Genomic DNA, 21,570 nt, shown 5'->3' with positions numbered 1-21,570 from the left:
CTGAAAAGTGTAGCGGGGATAGAGTACAAGGGTCTATTTGGCTAGGTGCTCTGAACTATTGCTTCGAGGCGCGATGCTCGAGCATGGAGCCATTTACCTTGCAAAAGATAAAAAAAAGTTTTAATTTTTTGATTTTTTTAGCCTTCAAAGCACATTTCTTTGAAAATACGGCAAAATGACTAAAATGTTTTTTTTTTTTGAAAAAAACAATGACGTGTTTAGCAAGCCTATCTGAGTACTTCGTACCTTATCATTGCTACTCATTGATAATAATTTAGATAATTCTATGAAGTGGATTCTAGGTACAATTACTTATTAACTACCTAAGTATGACAAATCGATATAATTAACAGAAAAAAACAGATGTTAAAAAAAAAAATCGGTTCTTCTAGAAAATTGGCAGCAAAGTTTTCAAAACACGTAGCCTTGAACTTTCAATTTTTCAGCATTTATTTTAACTTTAATACGTGGGTCAAGGTAATATAATATCAAGGTATACGGCTTCATATCCATGTCACCCCCAACCCTTCATAGTAACATCGTTGTGTCTTATTGCATAACATCATTGAGTTTCCCCCATTGAATGGTAGGAAAACTGCTGAAAATAGAATTGAAATGATAGACATAATGTCACGTAGAATTTTTTTATTCCTTATGAAAAATTCTGTGAATGATTACACAAGTGCTTTTCAATTCATTTTCCATGGTTTTCCCTGATAAATTATTTTTTTTATACTCTGTATATATGAAATATATATCAAGGTATACTAAATTTAGTTCCAAGTTTGTATCGCTTAAAAATATTGATGCTACGAATAAAATTTTGATATAAGTGTTTATAAAATCACTTAATTAGTTCATTTCCGGTTGTCTGCCCACCCGTCTGATGAAAAGATCCAATTCAATCCAATAGGCGCTACAGCCCGGGATCGGCTTTGGCCTCTTCGACCACTCTCTTCCAGATTGCTCGGTCCTTGACACGGATCCCCATTCAGTGACCCGCATCAACTTGGTCCAACCATCTGAGTCGAGGCCTGTCTCTTATTCGTGTAGCATACACTTTGGCTTGTAATTTTTTTCTTGGGCATCCTCCCTTCCTCCAATCTTTGCACATGTCCGAACCATCTGGTTCACAATATCTTCTCCCTTCGGTATCTCTTGGATATCTCTGTTGAGGGAGATGTGCCATTCTTCCTCGCTCATTCGGATTGCACCATATATTCTTCTTATGATCTTTAGACTAGACCATTTAGACTTAGGTTGCGGGCTCGAATCCAGGCAGCGGCAGTGTGAACAATTTATAATTAATGGAAGTGCAGAATTGATCACATTGTCGTCGCTTGGATAAGAACGAAGTAACCGACTCCACCCACATCAAAAATGTAATTGTAAATATGTTTGTAATTAAATAAATAAAGATTAACAAATAATGATGTGGGTATCCTCTTTTATAGGCGTATATGTCAGCGAAACGGAGGTTAAACCCCAATATTATTATTATATTTTATATAGAAATGTCTTTCATTTTCATTTCAATTACAATTTTAGGGTGAGATCATTTTCCCTGGCCTGATCACAATAGTTTCTCTTTGATTTTTTTTGTCTTTTGTAAAATGAGGAATATATGCTAAACTTATCATTTAGTCTATTTTCGTTTCTACGCTCACGAATACGATTGTTTATTTGTTGGCTAAACGCCCGAACTGTTCGGCTCTTCGCCGACCGAACGATGTTTAAAGACGTGGATTTGTTATATGTTCGGCTTCCACGTTATATATATATATATATAAATATATATGTAATTATATATATATATATATATATATTTACATTAGTTTAGATATATATATTCAAATACCGGAGAGTATACAGCCAGCTCGCGGAATTATTTCTCAGTTGATAGTGTGCTCTGATCCTCAGTGAACATAAAAAATTATCCAACCACTTTTTAAAAACAAGATTACGGTAAGCTAATTATTTTCAAAGTTTTCTTTTAAAAAAATTTCAAGCATGTTTCAATATTTAAAAAAATTTTTTTAATTTCAAAATTTTTTTACAAAATAATTTTTGCTTTTCGAATTTTCGGAATAAAATTATTTTGGCGGAAATTTATTATCGAAATTTTTCTATTTAATGGAAAACTATGTCATTGGATCATACCTATTCACATGCTGTGTTTCTAAAATCGATTTTTCGGCGTCTGTGCATATTGGTCGAATTGGTCGACATACATAACATTCGGCCGGTATCATGAGATACCTCAATAAATTTTTTTTTCAAGGTCATGTTGAATTCTGTTTTTGATTTTGAATAAATTTTTGGCTTTAGAAATTTTTTGATTGCCAACTAAATCTTTATTGGCAATGTTGATTGTTGATTGTTTAATTAATTTTGTAGGAGTTTTAAGTTTCCTTTTAAATTTGTTAAATCGATCTAATTGTCTCAATTAGCATTTCTTATGTCCGCTGTGAGTTGTTTCAATTAGGCCTTGAACATTTAATTCACTTATTTCGAAAAAAATAAGTCAATTGATGTCATCTCAATTAACAAAAATTTGCGTCTTGTACAAGTTTCATTTTTTTTTAAATTTCAATTTCAATAAATTTTGTTTTAAAAATATTTTACATATCTTTTACATTTTCGAATTAAGCCAAAGTCACAAGGCTTTTTTTGTTCTCAAAAACAGCTTGAAATTTTTTTCGAAGTGCTTTTTTTTAAAATATAAAATTTTTCTAAACTAATTTCTAAAAAAATCATGGTTTTTGGAAAAGATTTTCCAATTTTGAAATCACATTTAAGATTCCTAACTAAAAAAAAAAACATTTCAAGCAGCTTTTATCATAAAAAACTATTTTTGTATATTTTGGGTAATTTTTTGGATAATTTTTGGAAGTTTACACTAGCAAGGAAATTATTAGATAGCTCTGAAACACTAACAAGGATACCGACCCTTCATTTCTATAGGCCATGGGTCGAAAATATCTCTAATATGAGAATAAAATTCAATAATCAAAATTTTAAGTTTCATTTAGTATTGAAGTATATGCAATTGACATTACAAATCTGATAATACTTTGCATAAATAAAAATGATTTAAAATTATTTGTCAGAACAAGATATTTTAAACTGATGGTATTAATCGAAATAGTTTGCATTAAATTTTAATAAAGGTTTATGAATTGGCATCAATTTTAAATTCGTATAGCATTAACAGGATAAATTGGCTTCCATTGACGGATTATTTTTTTAAACTATTTCATTTTATTTCTATTATTTTTTTAAAATATTTATGATTGCTAGAAAATTTATGAATTTCGACTTGTTATTATATCTCGGAAACCATTTTTAAGTGTCAAATGAAGTTGATTTTATCTGTTTTGCATTATTGTTTTATAATTTTAATTTTTTTTGATTTCTTCAATATCTAATTATCTCTGATATTACTGGTATCTTTAAAAAAAAATACGGCAAACTTGTATTTCTATTTTTGAATTTGTAAAAAAGAATTTGGGGATATCACCTGATATCGTTTTGAGGTTTCCTTCTTTATAACAGAGGCCACCCACATCATTATTTGTTAATCTTTATTTATTTACATACATATTCACAATTACATTTTGATGTGGGTGGATTCGGCTACTTCGTTCTTATCCAAGCGAAGACAGTGTGATCAATTCTGCACCCCCATCAACTGTTCACATCGCCGCTGTCTGGACTCGAACCCGCAACCTCCCAGTCAGTAGCCAAACGGTCAAAGACTGAGCCGGTTTTGTACTTAACTTCGTACAATTTTATCTAATTAAAATCCTTTATGAAAAGCGATTTCAAGGAGAGTTTTCATGAAAATAGAAAACCTTGTTGAAAGGATAAAAAAATCTTTTTTTGAAAAGAAATCAAATCAAAAAACCCTATGAAAGTTTGAATTCAAATTTGATGTAACATCCCAGTTACTATCCCAGTTGACTGTTAGTTGTTACCAAGTAATAAAAATAAAACATTTAGATGCCTGACAGTAAATCAAACAAATTCAAATGTCAATAAAAAACAAAAATATAATAAAAATAGAAGTATGTTTGTAAGTTTTTATTGATTTTAAAACTCAAACTTTGTTTTTTGAATACTTACAACTTAATAAGGTACTTCTATTTTCTGTGGACATGACTCTGGTCAATCATATGGAATATGGATACTATGACGTGAACTCATATTTTATTTATTCCCTACTATATTTAGAATCAATTCAAATAAAAATTATTGTAACATTTTTTGAAATTTAATAAGTTTGTTAAATCGATATCAATTCGATTCGAACAATGAAAATTTATTCCATTAATATTTTACTGATAAGAATATTAAGGGGAGCTTCTACTACTTTTTATAAAAATTTTTGATGTTCTTTAAAATAAGTTTTTACAGCTTTAAAAAAGGAGTACTTGGGATGTAGCTCAAAACTTGATCAAAATATCTGGAATAAACCCTGGCACACGTAGTCCATATTGTACCTATCGTTAAATAGTATTGATTCATAAGCGAAATTTCGTGTTAGTTCAGTTTTACAGTCACGGGCTCTAGGGCTATTTGTTATTAAAAATCAATTTCTGTAGGTGATTTAGAAAATTTATTGTTGTGTTATCATAAAAAAAAATTGATATTTTTCAAATTTTGCACCTTTATTTGTACTCTCATGATTAATAAAATTATTGATTACCTTATCAATGACAGAGACTCAGCGTTACATAATTAATTTTAATCATTATTGATAATTAGGAGTTGCAATCCGCTGACTAGCGATAATAATTCGTACTAATTAAATGAAGAAGTGGGTTCAATTTCAGTATTTCCATTTTAAACTACCAGATGGCAATACTTTTACTTACCATTTTTAAAGGCCAATCAAAATATTCAAATTCAAATATATTATATTTCTTATTGATTTCTTATTAAAATTAATCATTACCTGTGTAATCAATTGTGATTAACTTAAGAAAAGCACTGTCAAGTGTGAAACACAATTACAAGATATGAGATTCAGTTGATAAGATGATATGTTTTAATTGGGATCCAAATTTATAGTATTATTGAGAGAGCGAGCTTTCTTTAGAATTTTCCAAAGCTTTATTAAAAGAAGGCCTTATTAGTACGAAACATATATTAATTTTTTACTCAAAACAGTCTTTATTCAGAATTTTAGAAAAAATTCTAGTTTAAAAAATCTATAAAAAACAAATAAAGTAATTTTAATTGTAATATTCAAAGCGTGGGGTGCTTTCTAGATTAATTATTTAAATTAGTTAATTTAACAAATATCGACCAACCCACGCTTCGAATATTGCAATTACAATTATTATCCACTTTTTTTAGTTTTTTCAACTATAATTTACTTTCTTTTATTTTTAGTCTCGCTAAGTTAAAAATTATGTACTTTTTTGGTAACAAAATTTTTGGGTAATACAATTAACTTTTAACGAAGGTGGCTTTCGACCTAACCTTCGAGCCTTCGTTATGAGAAGCGGACACCTTAGCTACTACACCATCTCATCACTAAGATTACTATTAATATTTCAAAATACTTTTAATAAGTTTATTAATCGTACTAGGATTAAGTTTTGAAATTGAAACAATTTTTTTAGGGCTAATCCAATAGGAGCAGCTGTTGAAGTATATTATCCAGACCTAATAAAAATATACTTTCGATCAAAAAAGAGAAACTTGTAAAAAAAGTTCCTTGAAATTCTGGATAAAATAAAAATTTTACTTTTCCTCGAAAGATTACAAAAAGGCATGGTTATTTTTTACTTCGCCCTTTTTTTTAATAGATTTTGGCACTGTTCAAATCACAATTCTACTTAAAAAGTATTGACAAGTGTAAAAGGACCCAAATTTTACCGTATATTGAATCAATAACACTTCTTCATTCGTTCATGGTATCGCCGAATTCAATAAGGGACACCTTATATTGCCTGACCTAAATTTACCTCATTAAAAAAAAAAGAAAAATACTGATCGTATAATTTTGAAGAGATCAATAATTTGTGGAACGGGAATAAAAAACATAGTAATAATAGGGTATATTTTGTAGGGTACACTTGACAAATAATGTCATTAGCAAATAAACACAACTGAAGCATTTTAATTTAAGTGACAGTTTTTCATATTAAGGTAGTATAGCAGAATCGAGGATTATACTTTTTATTTTTTAATTTATTCAAAAGATTGTAGTTTTCTTAGTTAAGGATGTACGCGCACCAAAGACGAAGAAACGAAGGAATAAAGTTCGAAAAATTTGAGTCGTAAGTCGGATTAGAATGCGGTTTTCGGCATTCGATTCGTAAGAGCGTCAGGTAATTTAATAGCGATGAAAATGATTCCAAACTTGTTTCACGGAGGTTTTTGGGGTCGGTGAACACGAATATCGTGACAGAATTGGTCTCAGAGGTACCTAGTGCAACGGTATGCTAGTCGCCTTCTGGAGTTTTCTAGAAATTTTCAGTCATATAACCAGTCCAAACTAGTAACTCGAATGTTTTTGTGGTCGCTGAACAAGAATATTGTGACAGAAATGGTCTCAGAAATATTTGAAGCAACGGTAAGGGGCAAAGAACTGTTTACTCTGAGACCAATTCTGTACCTCTGAAAACAATTCTGTCAATTCTGTGTTGATTTTCTGTCAATTCTAACCAATTCTTATGACAGAATTGATCTTTGAGGTATCTGGAGCTCAGATAACGGTTCCTAGTCGTCTAATGGAGTTTAATCAGTCCAAACTCGTTACACGAGGGCTTATGGACTGATTATATGACAAATTTCTCGAAAACTCCAGGAGACGATGGGGATACCATTGCACCAGGTACCTCTGAGACCAATTCGGCCAATCTTATTCATCTCTCGTGCAATGAGTTTGGACCGATTATATAACAAATGTCTCGAAACTCCGCTAGATGACGAGAAACCGTTTACCCTGAGCACCAGATACTTCTGAGACCAGATCTGGTGATGATGGTACTACCTTAACATAGAATAGAATAGAATTTTTTCAGATTTCTTCTAAAATGTTGATAAGACATAATTATAAGTAAACATAATCTTATTATTATATAAATATTTAGAATAAAGCCAATCAAACTGATTCAACAAATACAAAACAAATTAATAAATTATTGTAAACATATAGGTATCGGTATCGGTTATCCGTTATGAGCAGCACTCCTCGTATAGCCCCGCCTCGTCCCTGATGCGATATATTATTCTATTTCTAATATGTAATGTAAATATTACAATGTTATACAAAATTGATTAATTAGCACGTAGGTAGATATATTTAAGTCTGTGTTTATTTTATGCAATTATGTAATTATTTCGAAGAGTTTGAGATGGTTAGTCATCCAAATCCTGTCCAAAAATCTATCGTAATTCATTAGCAAAACTTGTAAATAATTCCATAAGATCACTTTTTTCAATTCTCTTTATTTAAGGATGTATGAGCATGACAACAATGTTTGATTTAAAGGCTCAAAATTTGTTTGTAGGTAGTCTTTTACTCAAAGAATATGTGGTTAAAATTTCAGCTTAGGTAACCGTGCAAATTTTTAAGAAAAAAGTCATTAAAAATCGATATAAAATACATTGGATCTTATCGAGGAATCTCAAAAAAACCACATATTTTGGAAGTTTTTGATAATTTTCATTTGGAATGAATGAAAACAAATTTAAAAAAAACTTTTTAATAGAAAGTAAACATATTAGCAATGAATTAGAAAAGAAAAAAACTAAGTGTCACCGTCCATATAAGGGATGTAAGAGCAGGGTAGATTAAGGGTTGAAATTATTTTTATCTTATTTTCAACTTTGATGATGAATTTTGTTATAACTTCATGAATGTAGACGAAAAATAAGAATAAAATTTTTCGATATGTGTCTTGGTTTTCGAAATATCGAAAGCTAAATAATTAAACAAAATTTTCGATATTTTGAAAATTAAGCCAGATATCGAAAAATTTTATTCTTACTTTTCGTCTTATATCGTCAAGTAATAATATAAATTTATCATCAAAATTGAAAATATCTATTTTTAAATTTGTGCCCCCACTATCATGCTCATACATCCTTAAGACAAGATATTTTGTAAATATTTAGTTTACGCTGTATGTATCATATTAAAAATCATCAATTATAATCGAGAGACCATGATGTAAATAAATATCGTATACATGATTAAAAGTACCTAAACAAAAAGTAATAATTGCCTAAGAGTTTTAACTCTCATTTTCCATGACATTTATCATTTAACGTACAGTTTAAGGTAGTGCGTTAATCTAGCTTTTTGTCAATATTGTGTTTGTCAAATTGGATACGCAAAACATGATTGACTGTAAATGATAATAAAAGTTAAAATTAATTCTTTCTGATTTTCAAGGTATCCTTCAGACTGGCTTCAAAAGCGCCCTAAAGTTTTCAAAAATTGCATGGATTTTATGGGGTTTTTAAAGAAAAATTGCCAGTTATTTAAAATCATACCAATTGAGTATAACTCAAAATTTTTTTACGTTAATAGTTTTAAAAAATTTCATCGAAATCGATCTTCATTTTGAGGACTAAAAATTATTGAATAATTTTTCGGCTTCATTGCGTTTTATGAATATAGTAAACTACGTTAAACGGTACATTAATTTTAGTATATGAATCATAATCATATTGACACAAATGACATCAATTTTTGAAATTGGTGCAAAACCTTACAAACAACTATAAGATTTCAATACAATCGCTAGACAATAAAAAAAAAAAACATTCTTAGGTTGCGGTTAAAGTTTTAAATTACGAGACACTCAGAGAGACTAATAATGTATTGAACTTTTTTACAGACTTAAATGCTGAATCAATTCTTAAAACGAACGATTATCGTTATCGATTACGCAATTATACGATCGTACTCAAAAATGTACGTATAAAAGTTATTGAAAAATATTTTGATGTAAAATTTTGCTACCCAAAAAATCACAGGGGGTTTCATAAATAGCGAAGATGTTTTGATCATTTTTTCTTAGTAAAATTAGGATTTTGTTAAAATATTCCAAAAATCGGATGCCTAATTGAATCTTTTATTAGTTTTAAGGTCAATAAATTCAATCAAATCCAAGAGAAATTGCCATTCAGAAATAGCATAAATTAACTTTTTCCCTTTCCTCAACAAAGTTGTAAATGTTATTCCTCATACGATAGTAGGGAAGATTCGATTTTGGTTAATTTTAACTGTGTAAAATACTAACTACTTACTTTGCACGCTTTTTATGATACACCCTGTAAATTTTCCAATTTTTTTGTTTTAACTTTTCCGTTTATTTTGAGTATTGATTAGTATTAAGTATGTGTACGTGATAGTTAGCGGTTAAAAAATTAAATTAACAAGAAAATATGAAAAATCCTTGAGATGATGTCTCGTAAATTTTATAGTTAAATAAAAATCATAAAAAACGATGACAAATCTCTGTTTGTAAATAATTTTTACTTAGCACAAAAGAGATTTAATATTTGTTTCTAATAAATATTTGTTAAAAACATTCGTTGCGCATGATTTTCTTATATTTAATCATTTTTCATCAACATTTTCTCATGTACATAATAAATATTTGTTTAAATATATGCAATATACATAACATTTATGTTAAATCAGATGCCTATAAATAAAATATATATTTTATGCAAAGGTAAGAAAAATTGATTACAGAAAAAAACAAGTGAAAACAAACAATTGACTGAGTAAATTGTTGAAATACCATGTACAGACAGTGTTGATTACTCTGTAACATAACTGGTATAACTGATATTCCCATATAATACATACTATACAATTTGCGCTCTCACGGGTAAACAGTTTCAAACAAAAGTTGTTTATTTTTCTATAAGAAACATTTTTTACATTTAAACTTTTGTTTTATCTCTAACGGTTTACAAGATGGGTACTACGAACCCAAGACTCAATTGACCTATGTTGACCTCATTTACGAACTCGACCTCACTTTTTACGTCCTAAGCACGCTATAAAATTTCAGCTTGATATATCTTTTCGGTTTTGAGTAATCGTGATGACAGACGGACAGACAGACGACAAACAGACGACAAACAGACGACAGATAGACAGACAGACAATCGGAAATGGACTAATTAGGTGATTTTATGAACACCTAACTTGGGACTAAACTTAGTATACCTTGGTGTATTTCATATACATGGTATAATAAAGAGCCCAAACCTATTCTTGCTTGTTTTTGACTGGTAAGCTCTCATTTTTCCTGTGAGAAAGATGATTTTTGTGCTCTTATCACCAAATTAACTCTTAGCAACATTTCTCTAAATAGAACGAACAAATTTTTTTGATCAAAAAGTTTGGGCACTAACGAACACTTAGCTAACTATATCAATGACAAATCCAGGTCCTGAAAAGGGCAGGAGCAGTTATCCAAATCTTTCTTCCCCTTGGTACGACCATGTATAAGGACTATGATTGAAGGTTTCTTTAATGTCGTTACATTAATTTTTAATGTATATGCAACCATTTTTACAGGTTTGTAATCAAAGTGACAAACACGAAGGGAACAAGCTAGTGCCGGTTACGAAAACAAAAATTATGTATAAAAATGTACATTCTTAAAATATTCAGACAAGAAACAAAATAATTAATAAAATTATTGTTTTTAATCGTTTCATATTACTTCATTTCAATTGAATTTAATTTAATAATTCGAATTGATTATTTCAAATTATGTGAATCGAATATTTTAAAACACTTTCAGGCTATAAGTAACAGGTTAGCAAATTAGCCGTCATTTTCAAGACTCGTCTCCAATGGTGGATAAAATTTTTTGAGATCGTAGTTTTATTTCTGCAGGTATTTTGATTATACAAGTCCCGACGAATCTCAGAAGAATAAATTTTCCATATCAAACAAAAAGTCGAAAAGTTTTCAGTATAAATTTTGTATTTTAGAACTCTGTAAATATGAGACTTGGAAAAAAAATGGTCTTATGATAAATTGTAGTAACATCGACTCAAATTTGGAAAACGATAATTTACGAAAACTTGAATATTAAAAGAGAGCTTATTCTGCTTGATATAGGCCCGGGGGGTTCATCAGCAAAGTCTAACCCTAGTGAGCAATTATTACTTTGCCGGTAACTTAAATCCGCTACCGAAAATAATCATTTGGATAAACATTCCAGTTTATATGAAATAGATAATAGTTAATTGAATTTTATTAGTAAATTTAAATTGTTTCAATTCCGATTAATTTTAAACTGATTTGAACTAAATATTTTTACTCAAGTTCAAATAAATTGCTATCATATAAATATTTTATTCTTCACGAAAATATCGTGATAGAAAATTTCAAGCCTAGGTCAAAAACACGAATTTTCTTATGTTAAATTAATTTTCAAATATTAAATCAGTCCTTTTGGATAACTACTATTATAACGTCTTGAAAAGCTTGGGATATTTCCTCCACGTTCGCCGTAAGTAATTCTCATATTGCAAAACGTCGAAAAGCCTTATCTAGCGACCTCTATTATTCATATTTTTTGGAAAATTTTATCTTAGGATGACGATCGAATTAGTTTCATAAAAATTCCCTAGCTATTACAAAAGATTACAACCGATACTTAAATTTCTTGATATATCCAGTGTTGATTCCTCATAAAATATATTTATCTAAGACATAAACCTCATAAATTTTTTTATTTGATACACAAACCTATCATAATTAATATAAATATTTACATTTTTTATACCTTGAATATTCACTGAAAACTCAGTATCAGTTTTATTTTGGAGCACGTAACATGTCTATTACGCAACGCACACTACTTTAGATAAAGTCTGCACCGGAGATCAAAATAACTTATCCCTAAAATTAATGTAAACTCATGTTTCATTCAAATGTTTTCTTCTAAAAAAATTAATAATATTTGTATGTTATGCAAGGTTTATAGCACAAATGTAATGTAGTTTGCATAAGTGTTACAAATCAATGCATGTTTTTTATGATAATCTCTATTGAATGATATACTTTTTATTTTACATATATGTAATGACGTTTGCATAAAACATGATAATAACCGAACTATAGCTGTATTTTAAATTATTATAATTATATTATTAAATTATTTATTACTGATCAATAATATTTTTACTAATCAATAAAATTGTTATTAAAAAAATGAGATAATCACACGACTTCTATATTTAAATATCTGATCAAAATGATGAAAAAACTTTTATTACTTCTTATATCGAGGAGATCCAACTCAACCGGTTTGTGTCCTAGACAACCGGGCTTTCATTTTTCCTCGGAGAGGGATGACTTTAGTTAAAGTAAGCACCGAATCAACCTCTAGTAACCGTAAAATCGACTGATTTTTTTGTTTGGATATTAATTATCCTTAAAAGCACAGAAATAGAGAAATTTTAGTGCAGATATTTGATTATTTATTTAAGGATCTTGTGAAACGATAAATCCAAAAAATTAAAACCAAAAAGATCCCATTTCCAAGACAATTGGAACCTAAAAAAATACAAAAAAATTCCATATTCTATTAAGAGTATTTCAGACTATATTTCGAAAAATATTAGCGTAATCGTTAGAACACAAGCGTAAAGGCAAAGGTATTAAAATTGAATTTAAAATTTGATTTTGGAATATAATTATTCGATGAATTATAAACATTTATATTCAGAAATTCAATTAATAAACTATTTGATTAAATATTTGTAAACAAACGTTTCCAATTTCCTGTATTCAGAATATTTTATCAAAATAATCGAACTAATTAAACAATGTTTAAAATTTAAGTATGCGGCTCGGCGGCGGCCACTACAAACTGTTACAAAATTAATCGTTGTATCGAATAATTAAAATTTCATGTTTTAATCAAAATTTAAAAAATCAATTCTTAAAAAAATTGATTAAATCTAAAGCCCCTACGTACTCACTTTGCAACTTGAATCAGAAAACTTTTTAATTGTGATATATTATGTTTCTAAGTGGCCTAAAAACAAAATTAAAAACTATGATTAGATAAAAAAAAATGTATGAATAATACTCCGAAATGACTCGAAACCGATAAGATTGTGTGAAATTTTGAAATTGATTTTAAAAGACTTATCAGATAATTAGGTAAAACAATACTTGAAAATTAATGGAAATTTACATTACACGTGTTCTCTGCTGAAAAACCGAATTTTTTTTTATATATTTATTCTATAAATGCAAATTGTGATACCAACAAGTTTATTTTAGAGGGGGGTCAATATTTTAATATTAGGGTGGTTTTTTTTACTAGCTTAGAAAAGTGGTTGTGTATTTTCCTCGTTTGTAGCTTGTAGATATATTGAACGCATGCGCATAACGAAGGCGTGACTGGATTTTAATAGTATATAGTGAAAATTAGAATTATTTTATTCACAAACCCCGATTACTCTTAGAAACATTAGTGAAAATTTTATATCAACGAATTTCGATTTAAATTTTGTAATAAATCAATTTTTTTCAACAATTTAAAGTGCTTTTTCGAGTGTTCGATATATTTCAAATATAAATATACAACAATTTTTCTACAATCAAATTTTTTCCGTTTTTTTAATTTTTCAAACAAACTGTGATATATATTATACAATTTTTCCTTTTTCCATTTTTTGGAACGTGAAAATTTGTTTTTCATAATTGTTTTTTACAATAAACGTACAAAATAAAATTTGTGCTGTGTTGCAAATTTTTTTTGGAGAACTTTTTTCTTGTATATAACTCAAATTTAAATTATAAGTGGCTAAATGGGCGGTTGTGCTTCAAAAGATAAAAAAAATGCGACAGTTATCGAGAATGCAGAGACAAACGATGAAAGGTATCCTTTTTATCTTTTTATGTGATCACAATTTGCATAACGCGCGAATTTTTCTCATTTAGCTATAGCGTAGTGGAAAATGCATTGTCTTATTAACTCAGTGCGTCTAAATAAAATAAAAAGATATCGATATTCGAATTTATAAAAATTATCCAAAATACAGAATGTTTGGGTAAATAGTACAAAAATACAAAAATGTGATAAAATTATTTGAGATAAAGAGAATTGACCTGACTTCTCAAGTGCTGTAGTTTTTAAAAATGAAATTATTCTTAAACTCATGAAATAATCATGATTTTGAAATTGAAATCGATTTTAAAATGTCCAAAAAAATCGAAATTTTGTTAAAATTTTACTAATTTAGTTTATTTTTCTTTTATTTTACAGCAAATCCAAACGCAACATGGTTTCTGCAGAAGTACTTGAAAAACTTGAAACTGAATTCAAAAAATTGGAAGCATCCGATTCCAAATCTTTGTTGAAGAAATATTTGACCCGTGAAATTTTCGATCAACTCAAAACTAAACAAACATCTTTTGGTTCAACACTTCTTGACTGTATCCAATCAGGTAAGACTTTTTTTTTTAAATTCTCAAGCAAAATCAGAAAATATTCCACTCTTTCGCTGAACACGAATATCGTGATAAAATTGGTCTCGAAGGTACCTGGTTTAACGGTATCCCTATCGCCGCCTGGAGTTTTCGAGAAATTTGTCATATTATCAGTCGTTACTCGGGGGATTGGGATTTAATATTAACGGTCAATTTAAAATGCAATTATAAAATGCATATTAATTATGCTAATTGCATATTTTTAATTTCTTATAAATCAGACTAGGTTTCCTGACGCTCTAACGAATCGAATGCCGAAAACCACATTTAAGCCGACTTACTGCTCAAATTTTTCGGACTTTATTCCTTCGTTTCTTCGACCACTTGTATATCCTCTAGAATAAGCTTTGAAAAATTTCGTAACATCAGTATCTTTAACCGTTACAAACTTGGGACTAAACTTAGTATACCTTGATATATATATTTCATATATACAGGGTATAAAAATATAATTTTTTTAATGTATTATTTTTTTTGTACATAGGTTTGGCCAACCATGATTCCGGAGTAGGTATCTACGCCCCAGATGCTGAAGCTTACACAGTATTCGCTGATTTATTCGACCCAATCATCGAAGACTACCATAATGGATTCAAGAAAACCGACAAACATCCACCAAAAGATTTTGGTGACTGTGATACACTTGGAAACTTAGACCCTGCTGGTGAATATGTTGTCTCAACCCGTGTCCGATGCGGTCGCTCACTCCAAGGCTACCCATTCAACCCATGTTTAACTGAGGAACAATACAAAGAGATGCAAGACAAAGTTTCATCCACCTTGTCTGGATTGGAAGGCGAACTTAAAGGCACATACTATCCATTGGCTGGTATGACCAAAGAAGTCCAACAAAAACTCATCGACGATCATTTCTTGTTCAAAGAAGGTGACCGTTTCTTACAAACAGCAAACGCATGCCGCTTCTGGCCAACTGGTCGTGGTATCTACCACAATGAGAACAAAACTTTCTTGGTCTGGTGTAACGAAGAAGATCACTTACGTATCATCTCCATGCAAATGGGTGGTGATTTAGGCCAAGTATTCCGCCGTTTAACAACTGCTGTCAATGACATCGAAAAACGTATTCCATTCTCACATGATGACAGATTAGGTTTCCTCACCTTCTGCCCAACCAACTTGGGAACTACAATCCGTGCCTCAGTGCACATTAAGGTATGTATTTTGACAAATGACATTTAAACCTATTAGTTTTCTTTACCCTTGTCCTCGTCTGATATATCTTTATCGGCTGAAACTGTAAGACCCAGGAATGGTAAAATAACTGGGCCCAGAGTAAGAAATTTCTCAAGAATCTGCACAATCTTCAGAATAACCTATCAGCTTTAGGCAAAAATACATCCTGGTCGAGAAGATTTTCTGTCAGAATTTCATTAAAATGGAGTATGAGTTAAGGACCCAAAACTTGTCTCCGCTTTTGATTTTCTACATTAACTGGGATTCAAAAAGTCATGAAAATTCAGTTTATTTGACTATCAGATTAATATTTTCTAAGAAAGTATCTGGATTCGAGAATTTCGAGAGATTTAGGGCAATATCTTCCTAATTTAATCGTCAATCAATCATCTGTGCCACATTTACAATTGTTGTGGCTCATAGACATGGATTTTTAGTGGAGACACACTTCAGCAGTGGCGGGGGATTACCTTTTTTCCGTCCTTACGCTACGGTTGGCACTTCCATTTTCATTAGCCCTAACGGGGGCCATTTATCTAAAATTTTAATTTTAAAAGTGAAAATTAAAAAAGTACAGTTTCCTTTTTTTGGAGGTTCTTTTTCGACCGCCTAGGCTTCCTAATTGGTGAGGAGGGCACTGCGAAACATAGACTCTGATTTTTTTTAATTTCCCTACCTTGAACTAAGTAAATTTTCGATAAATTCATAAAAATAATTTCGTTACAGGTACCAAAATTGGCTGCCAACAAAGCAAAATTGGACGAAATTGCTGGTAAATTCAATTTACAAGTACGTGGTACACGTGGTGAACACACTGAAGCCGAAGGTGGCATTTACGACATTTCAAACAAACGGCGTATGGGTTTGACTGAATACCAAGCCGTTAAAGAAATGTACGATGGCATCACTGAGCTCATCAAAATTGAAAAAGAATTGTAAATAAGCAGAAAAATGACAAAAGAACATCTGAGCTGAGAAATAAAACTCAACCATACAAACATACAAACATACAACAAACATACCAAAACATACAAAAAACAATTCTAAAAACCAACAATTTGTTTTTCATTATTTTATTATTTTTATCATATTATTCAACCATTTATAATTCAATCGATTACTTACTTAAGTATCGAGTAACGACATCTATGATTATTCATTTCAATCATTTTTACTTTTATTATTTTATTAATTACTTTATTATACTTATTAATTACATACTTTAATTGTGATTCATTATTAGTATTAGAAAGACAAAAACAGGGCCGCCTGTTCTACAGGATTTTATTCTATGGTTAGGCCACCCTTCAAAAATCATACGGTAAAAAAAACTCCCATCCCTTTACCCCTTATTAAATACTTTTAAGAAGCAGCAACTGACTCCAGCAAAAAGAATTTCCTCTGTCAACTGGGAATCGGGGAAATAAGACCAAATCTTTTGGGAGAGGGGGAATATAGCATAAAAAAAAATTAGTTGAATTATATTTTCTTTTTTTCAATTAAAAATTTTTCATTTGTTTATTTACCGTTGTGTTTTGAATGATCAGTATTTTGTGAGGGCATAATTAAAAAGTTGTAGCCAGCAAAATTGCTTAGTTTAAAATAAAAGTAAATTAAAAAAAATTTAAAAATGATATTGGCCAAAGTATTAAAATAAAAATAAAAACTATAAAAATGAATAGTCTATAATTTGTATGAAAATAAAGGAAAAACGATGCATATGAATACAAGACATGAAAAACTATTTGTAAAAAAAAAAAATAACAAAAAAGAAAATATGAAAATCTATTGTATTTAATATGTAAGCACAAGCCAAACAAAAAATTTTAAAAACAAGTGACCTATTAAAGACATCTATGTACTATCAACAAATCTGTTTAGTGTTTTACTTACTCCCCCTCCAAGTCCAATAATCCTCACACCAGCCCTCGTTCCATCCTATAAAATTTAAAACAAAAAAAGAAAAATTCACTATGAGCCGAATTATATTATTCATTCTCAAAATTTTATTTGGATTAAATTTTAAGCAGATATTCAGTAGGAGCTCGAAATTATCATCTTTTTACTGGGAAATTTTTTCCCACTTTCGTGGAGATAATGCTATTAATTTCCTATACCATTTATGGATAACATTGTATTCAGAAAATTATTGATAGTTCCACTTAAAATTTATAGATGGCAGTGTAATACAAATATAATGGTACTTTTCTATAATATTCATAGATGACACTACATACACCAAATTAAAACTACTAAAAACATTCTAGTTTCATTTTATATACCAAGATGGCATTACATACACTAAATAAGAATTTCGTTTTATATTCAAAAAATATACTAAACTAGCTAAAGACAACTCATAATCGTATGTAGGTTTTAGCCCAGGGCAGGAAAAGTGCAAAACAAGAATTTTTGGTCTAGAAGGAAGCCCCACTTGATATTTTTGTAACCAAAAACTTCATATATTCAATATTATTTTGCCATTAGGTAATACTTCAAGCCAACTTAATCCAGGTCTAGGAGTGGGGGAGGCATCAGCCATGTTTTGATCTATCCTCGATACACCCATAGAAAGAGTACTTATTTTAAAACATTTTTCTGGTCAACTCTTTAAAATGTCCATCCCGCGGGGCCATTAGATTATAGACCCCGTTCGATATGGCACCCACCCGTCTAATATGGCACACTTTTTGCTCTATGCGGAAGTGATTCTTTTAAAAATAGTAAAATTGAACCTCACAGTAAACGATAAATTTAATTAATTTCAACTTTTCAAAGACCGAGAAAAATTAATTAGGTTCAGGGCTCCTCAAATGATACCGCCCTAGACTTAGACCTCACGTCCCTAAGCGTAAATCCGCCTCTGCACGGAGCTATAGCCCATTTAGCCATTTAATTAAAATAAGGGTCGTTGATCTCCCTCTCCCCTTTTTAATAAAATAGCGGGATTTATAAAAATATGTAAATGAATAAATATATTATGTGTTGAATTACATAATAAAATAGGTATGTGTTTTATGTACACATGAAAGAAAGTGAAATTAATGAAAGAAATACTTTCACTGAACAAAAGTAATACTTTCATTTAAGTAATATAACATGATTACCTAAGTTCACTTTGATTTTGTTTGTTTTCAGTTATACGATCAAAGTAATCATGATTTGATGCAAAAAATGTAACAAATGAAAAAAATAATTTGACAATTAAAACAGAAATAGTTTTCGTTTGGGAAATTATGGATGTGATAGCATTTTTAGGACGTATTGCAATAATTGCGTTGATATTTTTGTTATTAAACGTGGATTATATTGGTGTTGTGCATGTGTTATATCAAAAATATTTTTCTAATCAGACAACGGATTTATATGACAAGAGTAAAAATTTACATCAGAAAAAACAGATTAATAAAAAAGAGTTTCCAGTGAAAAAAGGTTTAGTGGAACCACGTGTGCCTGGTTTACATGGTGGAACAGTTGCTTTGAATTTAGATGAACAAATTGAAAAGGACACGATAGAGAAATTAGGTATAATCTTGTTTTTTCGAATGCCATCTGTTGTTAACTCATTTAAGGTAGTACGAGCACTAACGCAATTTTAAATTTAGGGTTGAAAATATTTGTACCGTATTTTCAACTTTGATGATAAATTTTGTTATAACTTCATGAATATAGATGAAAAATAAGAATAACATTTTTCGATATCTTTCTTGTTTCGAAATATCGAAAGCTAAATAATTCAATAAAATTTTCAATTTTCGATATTTTGAAAATTAGTCCAGATATCGAAAAATTGTATTCTTACTTTTCGTCTACATATTGTCAAGTTATAACCTATGTTACTCATTTACGAACTAAAACTCACTTTTTACGTCTTAAGCACACTATAAAAATTTCACCTTGATATCTCTTTTCGTTTTTGAGATATCGTGCTGAAACTGAGAACTAAATAGGTCATTTTAAGAACACCTATATCAATTTACCAAATTTTTGGTTAAATTTTACATATCGTAACTTATTCCAAATATTTTTAAACTTGATAACATATTTACAAGTGTCTTGTCAGTGAAATAGATTTGTCGGCTCAATCACAAAATCGTCCAAAAAAAAAAGCTATTTTGGCGCGATTATATTTAATTTGAATAAAAACACGTAATTTATTTTGTTTCAGGCCTTTTTAAATCAAAATATGAAGTTTTGGAAGTGTTAAAAGAACATTGTCTACCAAAATTAATTTGCGAAATGAGTGCTACACCTCGTAAAAACACACTTTCGTCAAACGAACGCGAATTATTAAATTTAATAAAGTAAGTCAGTGGATGTGTATCAAATAACACTTCTTATTTAAATAACTTTAGGAATTCACTGTATAGGGGAAGTGGGCACATAGAGCTATTCTTTTAATAAGAATGACATTAGGAAAAGGTTAAAAATTTATATTTTTCAAATAATGTATGTATAGTAGCGCCATCTCGTGAAATTATAAGATAATAATTGTAGAACTAAACCAAACCAATTTCGATTTTTTTGTGAAAATAACAGATGACACCTTCAACAATACAACAACTACTAACAATACTGAGGGGTTGCTCGGGGCGTATCTACAAGGCGTATAATTCAAGTCATAGAATTAATGCAAAAAACTCATTGACTTTATAGCTATACATAGACTAAGCATCGACTATCTTTCCCTACAGTGAGAAGCTTGCTAACAACTGAGGTAATTTTTTAGGTCAGCTAGAGACATTTATCAAAAGAATATAGGAAAATTAATCAAAAAACATACAATGAATGTTAAATTTTCAAAATTACAAAATGTTTTACATTAAACATCGCGATTTCACTGAACTTTTTCGCTTTTTGGCTTAAAAAAATACTTATCACGTTTCGTTTTACATTTTTCTTACGAATCTACAATTTATTAGACCTAAGAAATTACCTCAGATGTTGGCACGCTTAAAATCGTTCGGCACTTAGTCTATGTAATGTAATGTCAATGGAAAAACTTCGACATTAAAAATTGTGGGGGAAAGAATGATATTTTGTGCACTTTAATATCTAAGCTACAAAATAAAGCACAATTAACATTGAATTGTGTTTTTAATTCAAAAATTAAAAAATATCACTCTCATTGAAAGACCCTATATTAAAATTTTTTTTTTGTTTTAGGCAAAGTAACATATTAATATATGGCACAATGTCATCAAAATATCATTATGCTGCGCATATGGGTCAATTAATATCTGGTTTGGAAGGTCAAGGCTGTCATAATTTTTATCCAAGTTGTCCATTTCAAAGTGTACAAGTTTTACAGATGATTCGACGAGCCCGTCCAAATTCAATAGTTAAAAGATTATAATATATCAACAATATGGCATATTGACTATGTCAAAATCATTAAGTTAGCCGATTATCCACCCTAAATGCTTTGAAAATTAAAACAAAAATCTGTTCAAACTGATCCTTTTGAAGGCACGTCAAATATCAAACCGGAGGGGATCAGATAAGCGGCTAAACTTATTTAAATTTTTGTAAAATTTATGAAAACGTATCTCTATAAGACTGAATAAAACTGTTTAATACATACCTAACTCAACGAGGGGCCCCACATCATTCTTACGAAAAAAAACTTTCAACAAGGTTAAAACTTGTTGGTCTTCGAAATAATTTACATGCAAGTTAATAAACACGAGATCCTTTTCTTAAATTCTAGGTGAAGTATCTCGAAAAATACCAAATTTTGAATTTTATTATCATGCGAAGACTTGTTCTACTTTTCAAGAACTAACATTTCTCAAATTTTCGGAAAGTTGTACTGAAAGCGATTTTTCATAAGGATAGTGTAGGGTACTTGCTTACCGTAGAAACCAATAATC

At 29.7% G+C, this 21,570-nt stretch overlaps 2 protein-coding genes across 2 annotated transcripts; both read left to right on the top strand.

Annotated features, from left to right (window-relative positions):
- The first annotated feature begins 1,834 nt into the window (after nucleotides 1-1,834).
- On the top strand, nucleotides 1,835-17,569 carry LOC123302771 (arginine kinase). The gene is made up of 4 exons (XM_044885857.1): nucleotides 1,835-1,965; nucleotides 14,280-14,461; nucleotides 14,988-15,676; nucleotides 16,424-17,569. The coding sequence occupies exons 2-4, from the start codon at nucleotides 14,296-14,298 to the stop codon at nucleotides 16,634-16,636; spliced, it is 1,068 nt and encodes a 355-aa protein (XP_044741792.1). The 5' UTR covers nucleotides 1,835-1,965; nucleotides 14,280-14,295; the 3' UTR covers nucleotides 16,637-17,569.
- Nucleotides 17,570-18,933: 1,364 nt separating this feature from the next.
- On the top strand, nucleotides 18,934-21,364 carry LOC123303071. Its single transcript, XM_044886170.1, has 3 exons — nucleotides 18,934-19,222; nucleotides 19,866-20,001; nucleotides 20,864-21,364. The coding sequence occupies exons 1-3, from the start codon at nucleotides 18,934-18,936 to the stop codon at nucleotides 21,051-21,053; spliced, it is 615 nt and encodes a 204-aa protein (XP_044742105.1). The 3' UTR covers nucleotides 21,054-21,364.
- The last annotated feature ends 206 nt before the right edge of the window (nucleotides 21,365-21,570 follow it).

The sequence above is a fragment of the Chrysoperla carnea genome, chromosome X (genome assembly GCF_905475395.1).
Source record: "Chrysoperla carnea chromosome X, inChrCarn1.1, whole genome shotgun sequence".
NCBI lineage: Eukaryota > Metazoa > Arthropoda > Insecta > Neuroptera > Chrysopidae > Chrysoperla > Chrysoperla carnea.
Note: the sequence above shows the minus strand (reverse complement) of the source record. Positions and strands in the feature narration are given on the sequence as shown.

Excerpts from the sequence above, each read along its gene's own strand:
- LOC123302771 (XM_044885857.1), top strand. The coding sequence starts at position 14,296 with ATGGTTTCTGCAGAAGTACTTGAAAAACTTGAAACTGAATTCAAAAAA. Across the intron at positions 14,462-14,987 it reads TCTTGACTGTATCCAATCAG|GTTTGGCCAACCATGATTCC; the intron begins GTAAGACTTTTT and ends TTTTGTACATAG. Across the intron at positions 15,677-16,423 it reads GTGCCTCAGTGCACATTAAG|GTACCAAAATTGGCTGCCAA; the intron begins GTATGTATTTTG and ends ATTTCGTTACAG.
- LOC123303071 (XM_044886170.1), top strand. The coding sequence starts at position 18,934 with ATGGATGTGATAGCATTTTTAGGACGTATTGCAATAATTGCGTTGATA. Across the intron at positions 19,223-19,865 it reads GGACACGATAGAGAAATTAG|GCCTTTTTAAATCAAAATAT; the intron begins GTATAATCTTGT and ends ATTTTGTTTCAG. Across the intron at positions 20,002-20,863 it reads GAATTATTAAATTTAATAAA|GCAAAGTAACATATTAATAT; the intron begins GTAAGTCAGTGG and ends TTTTTGTTTTAG.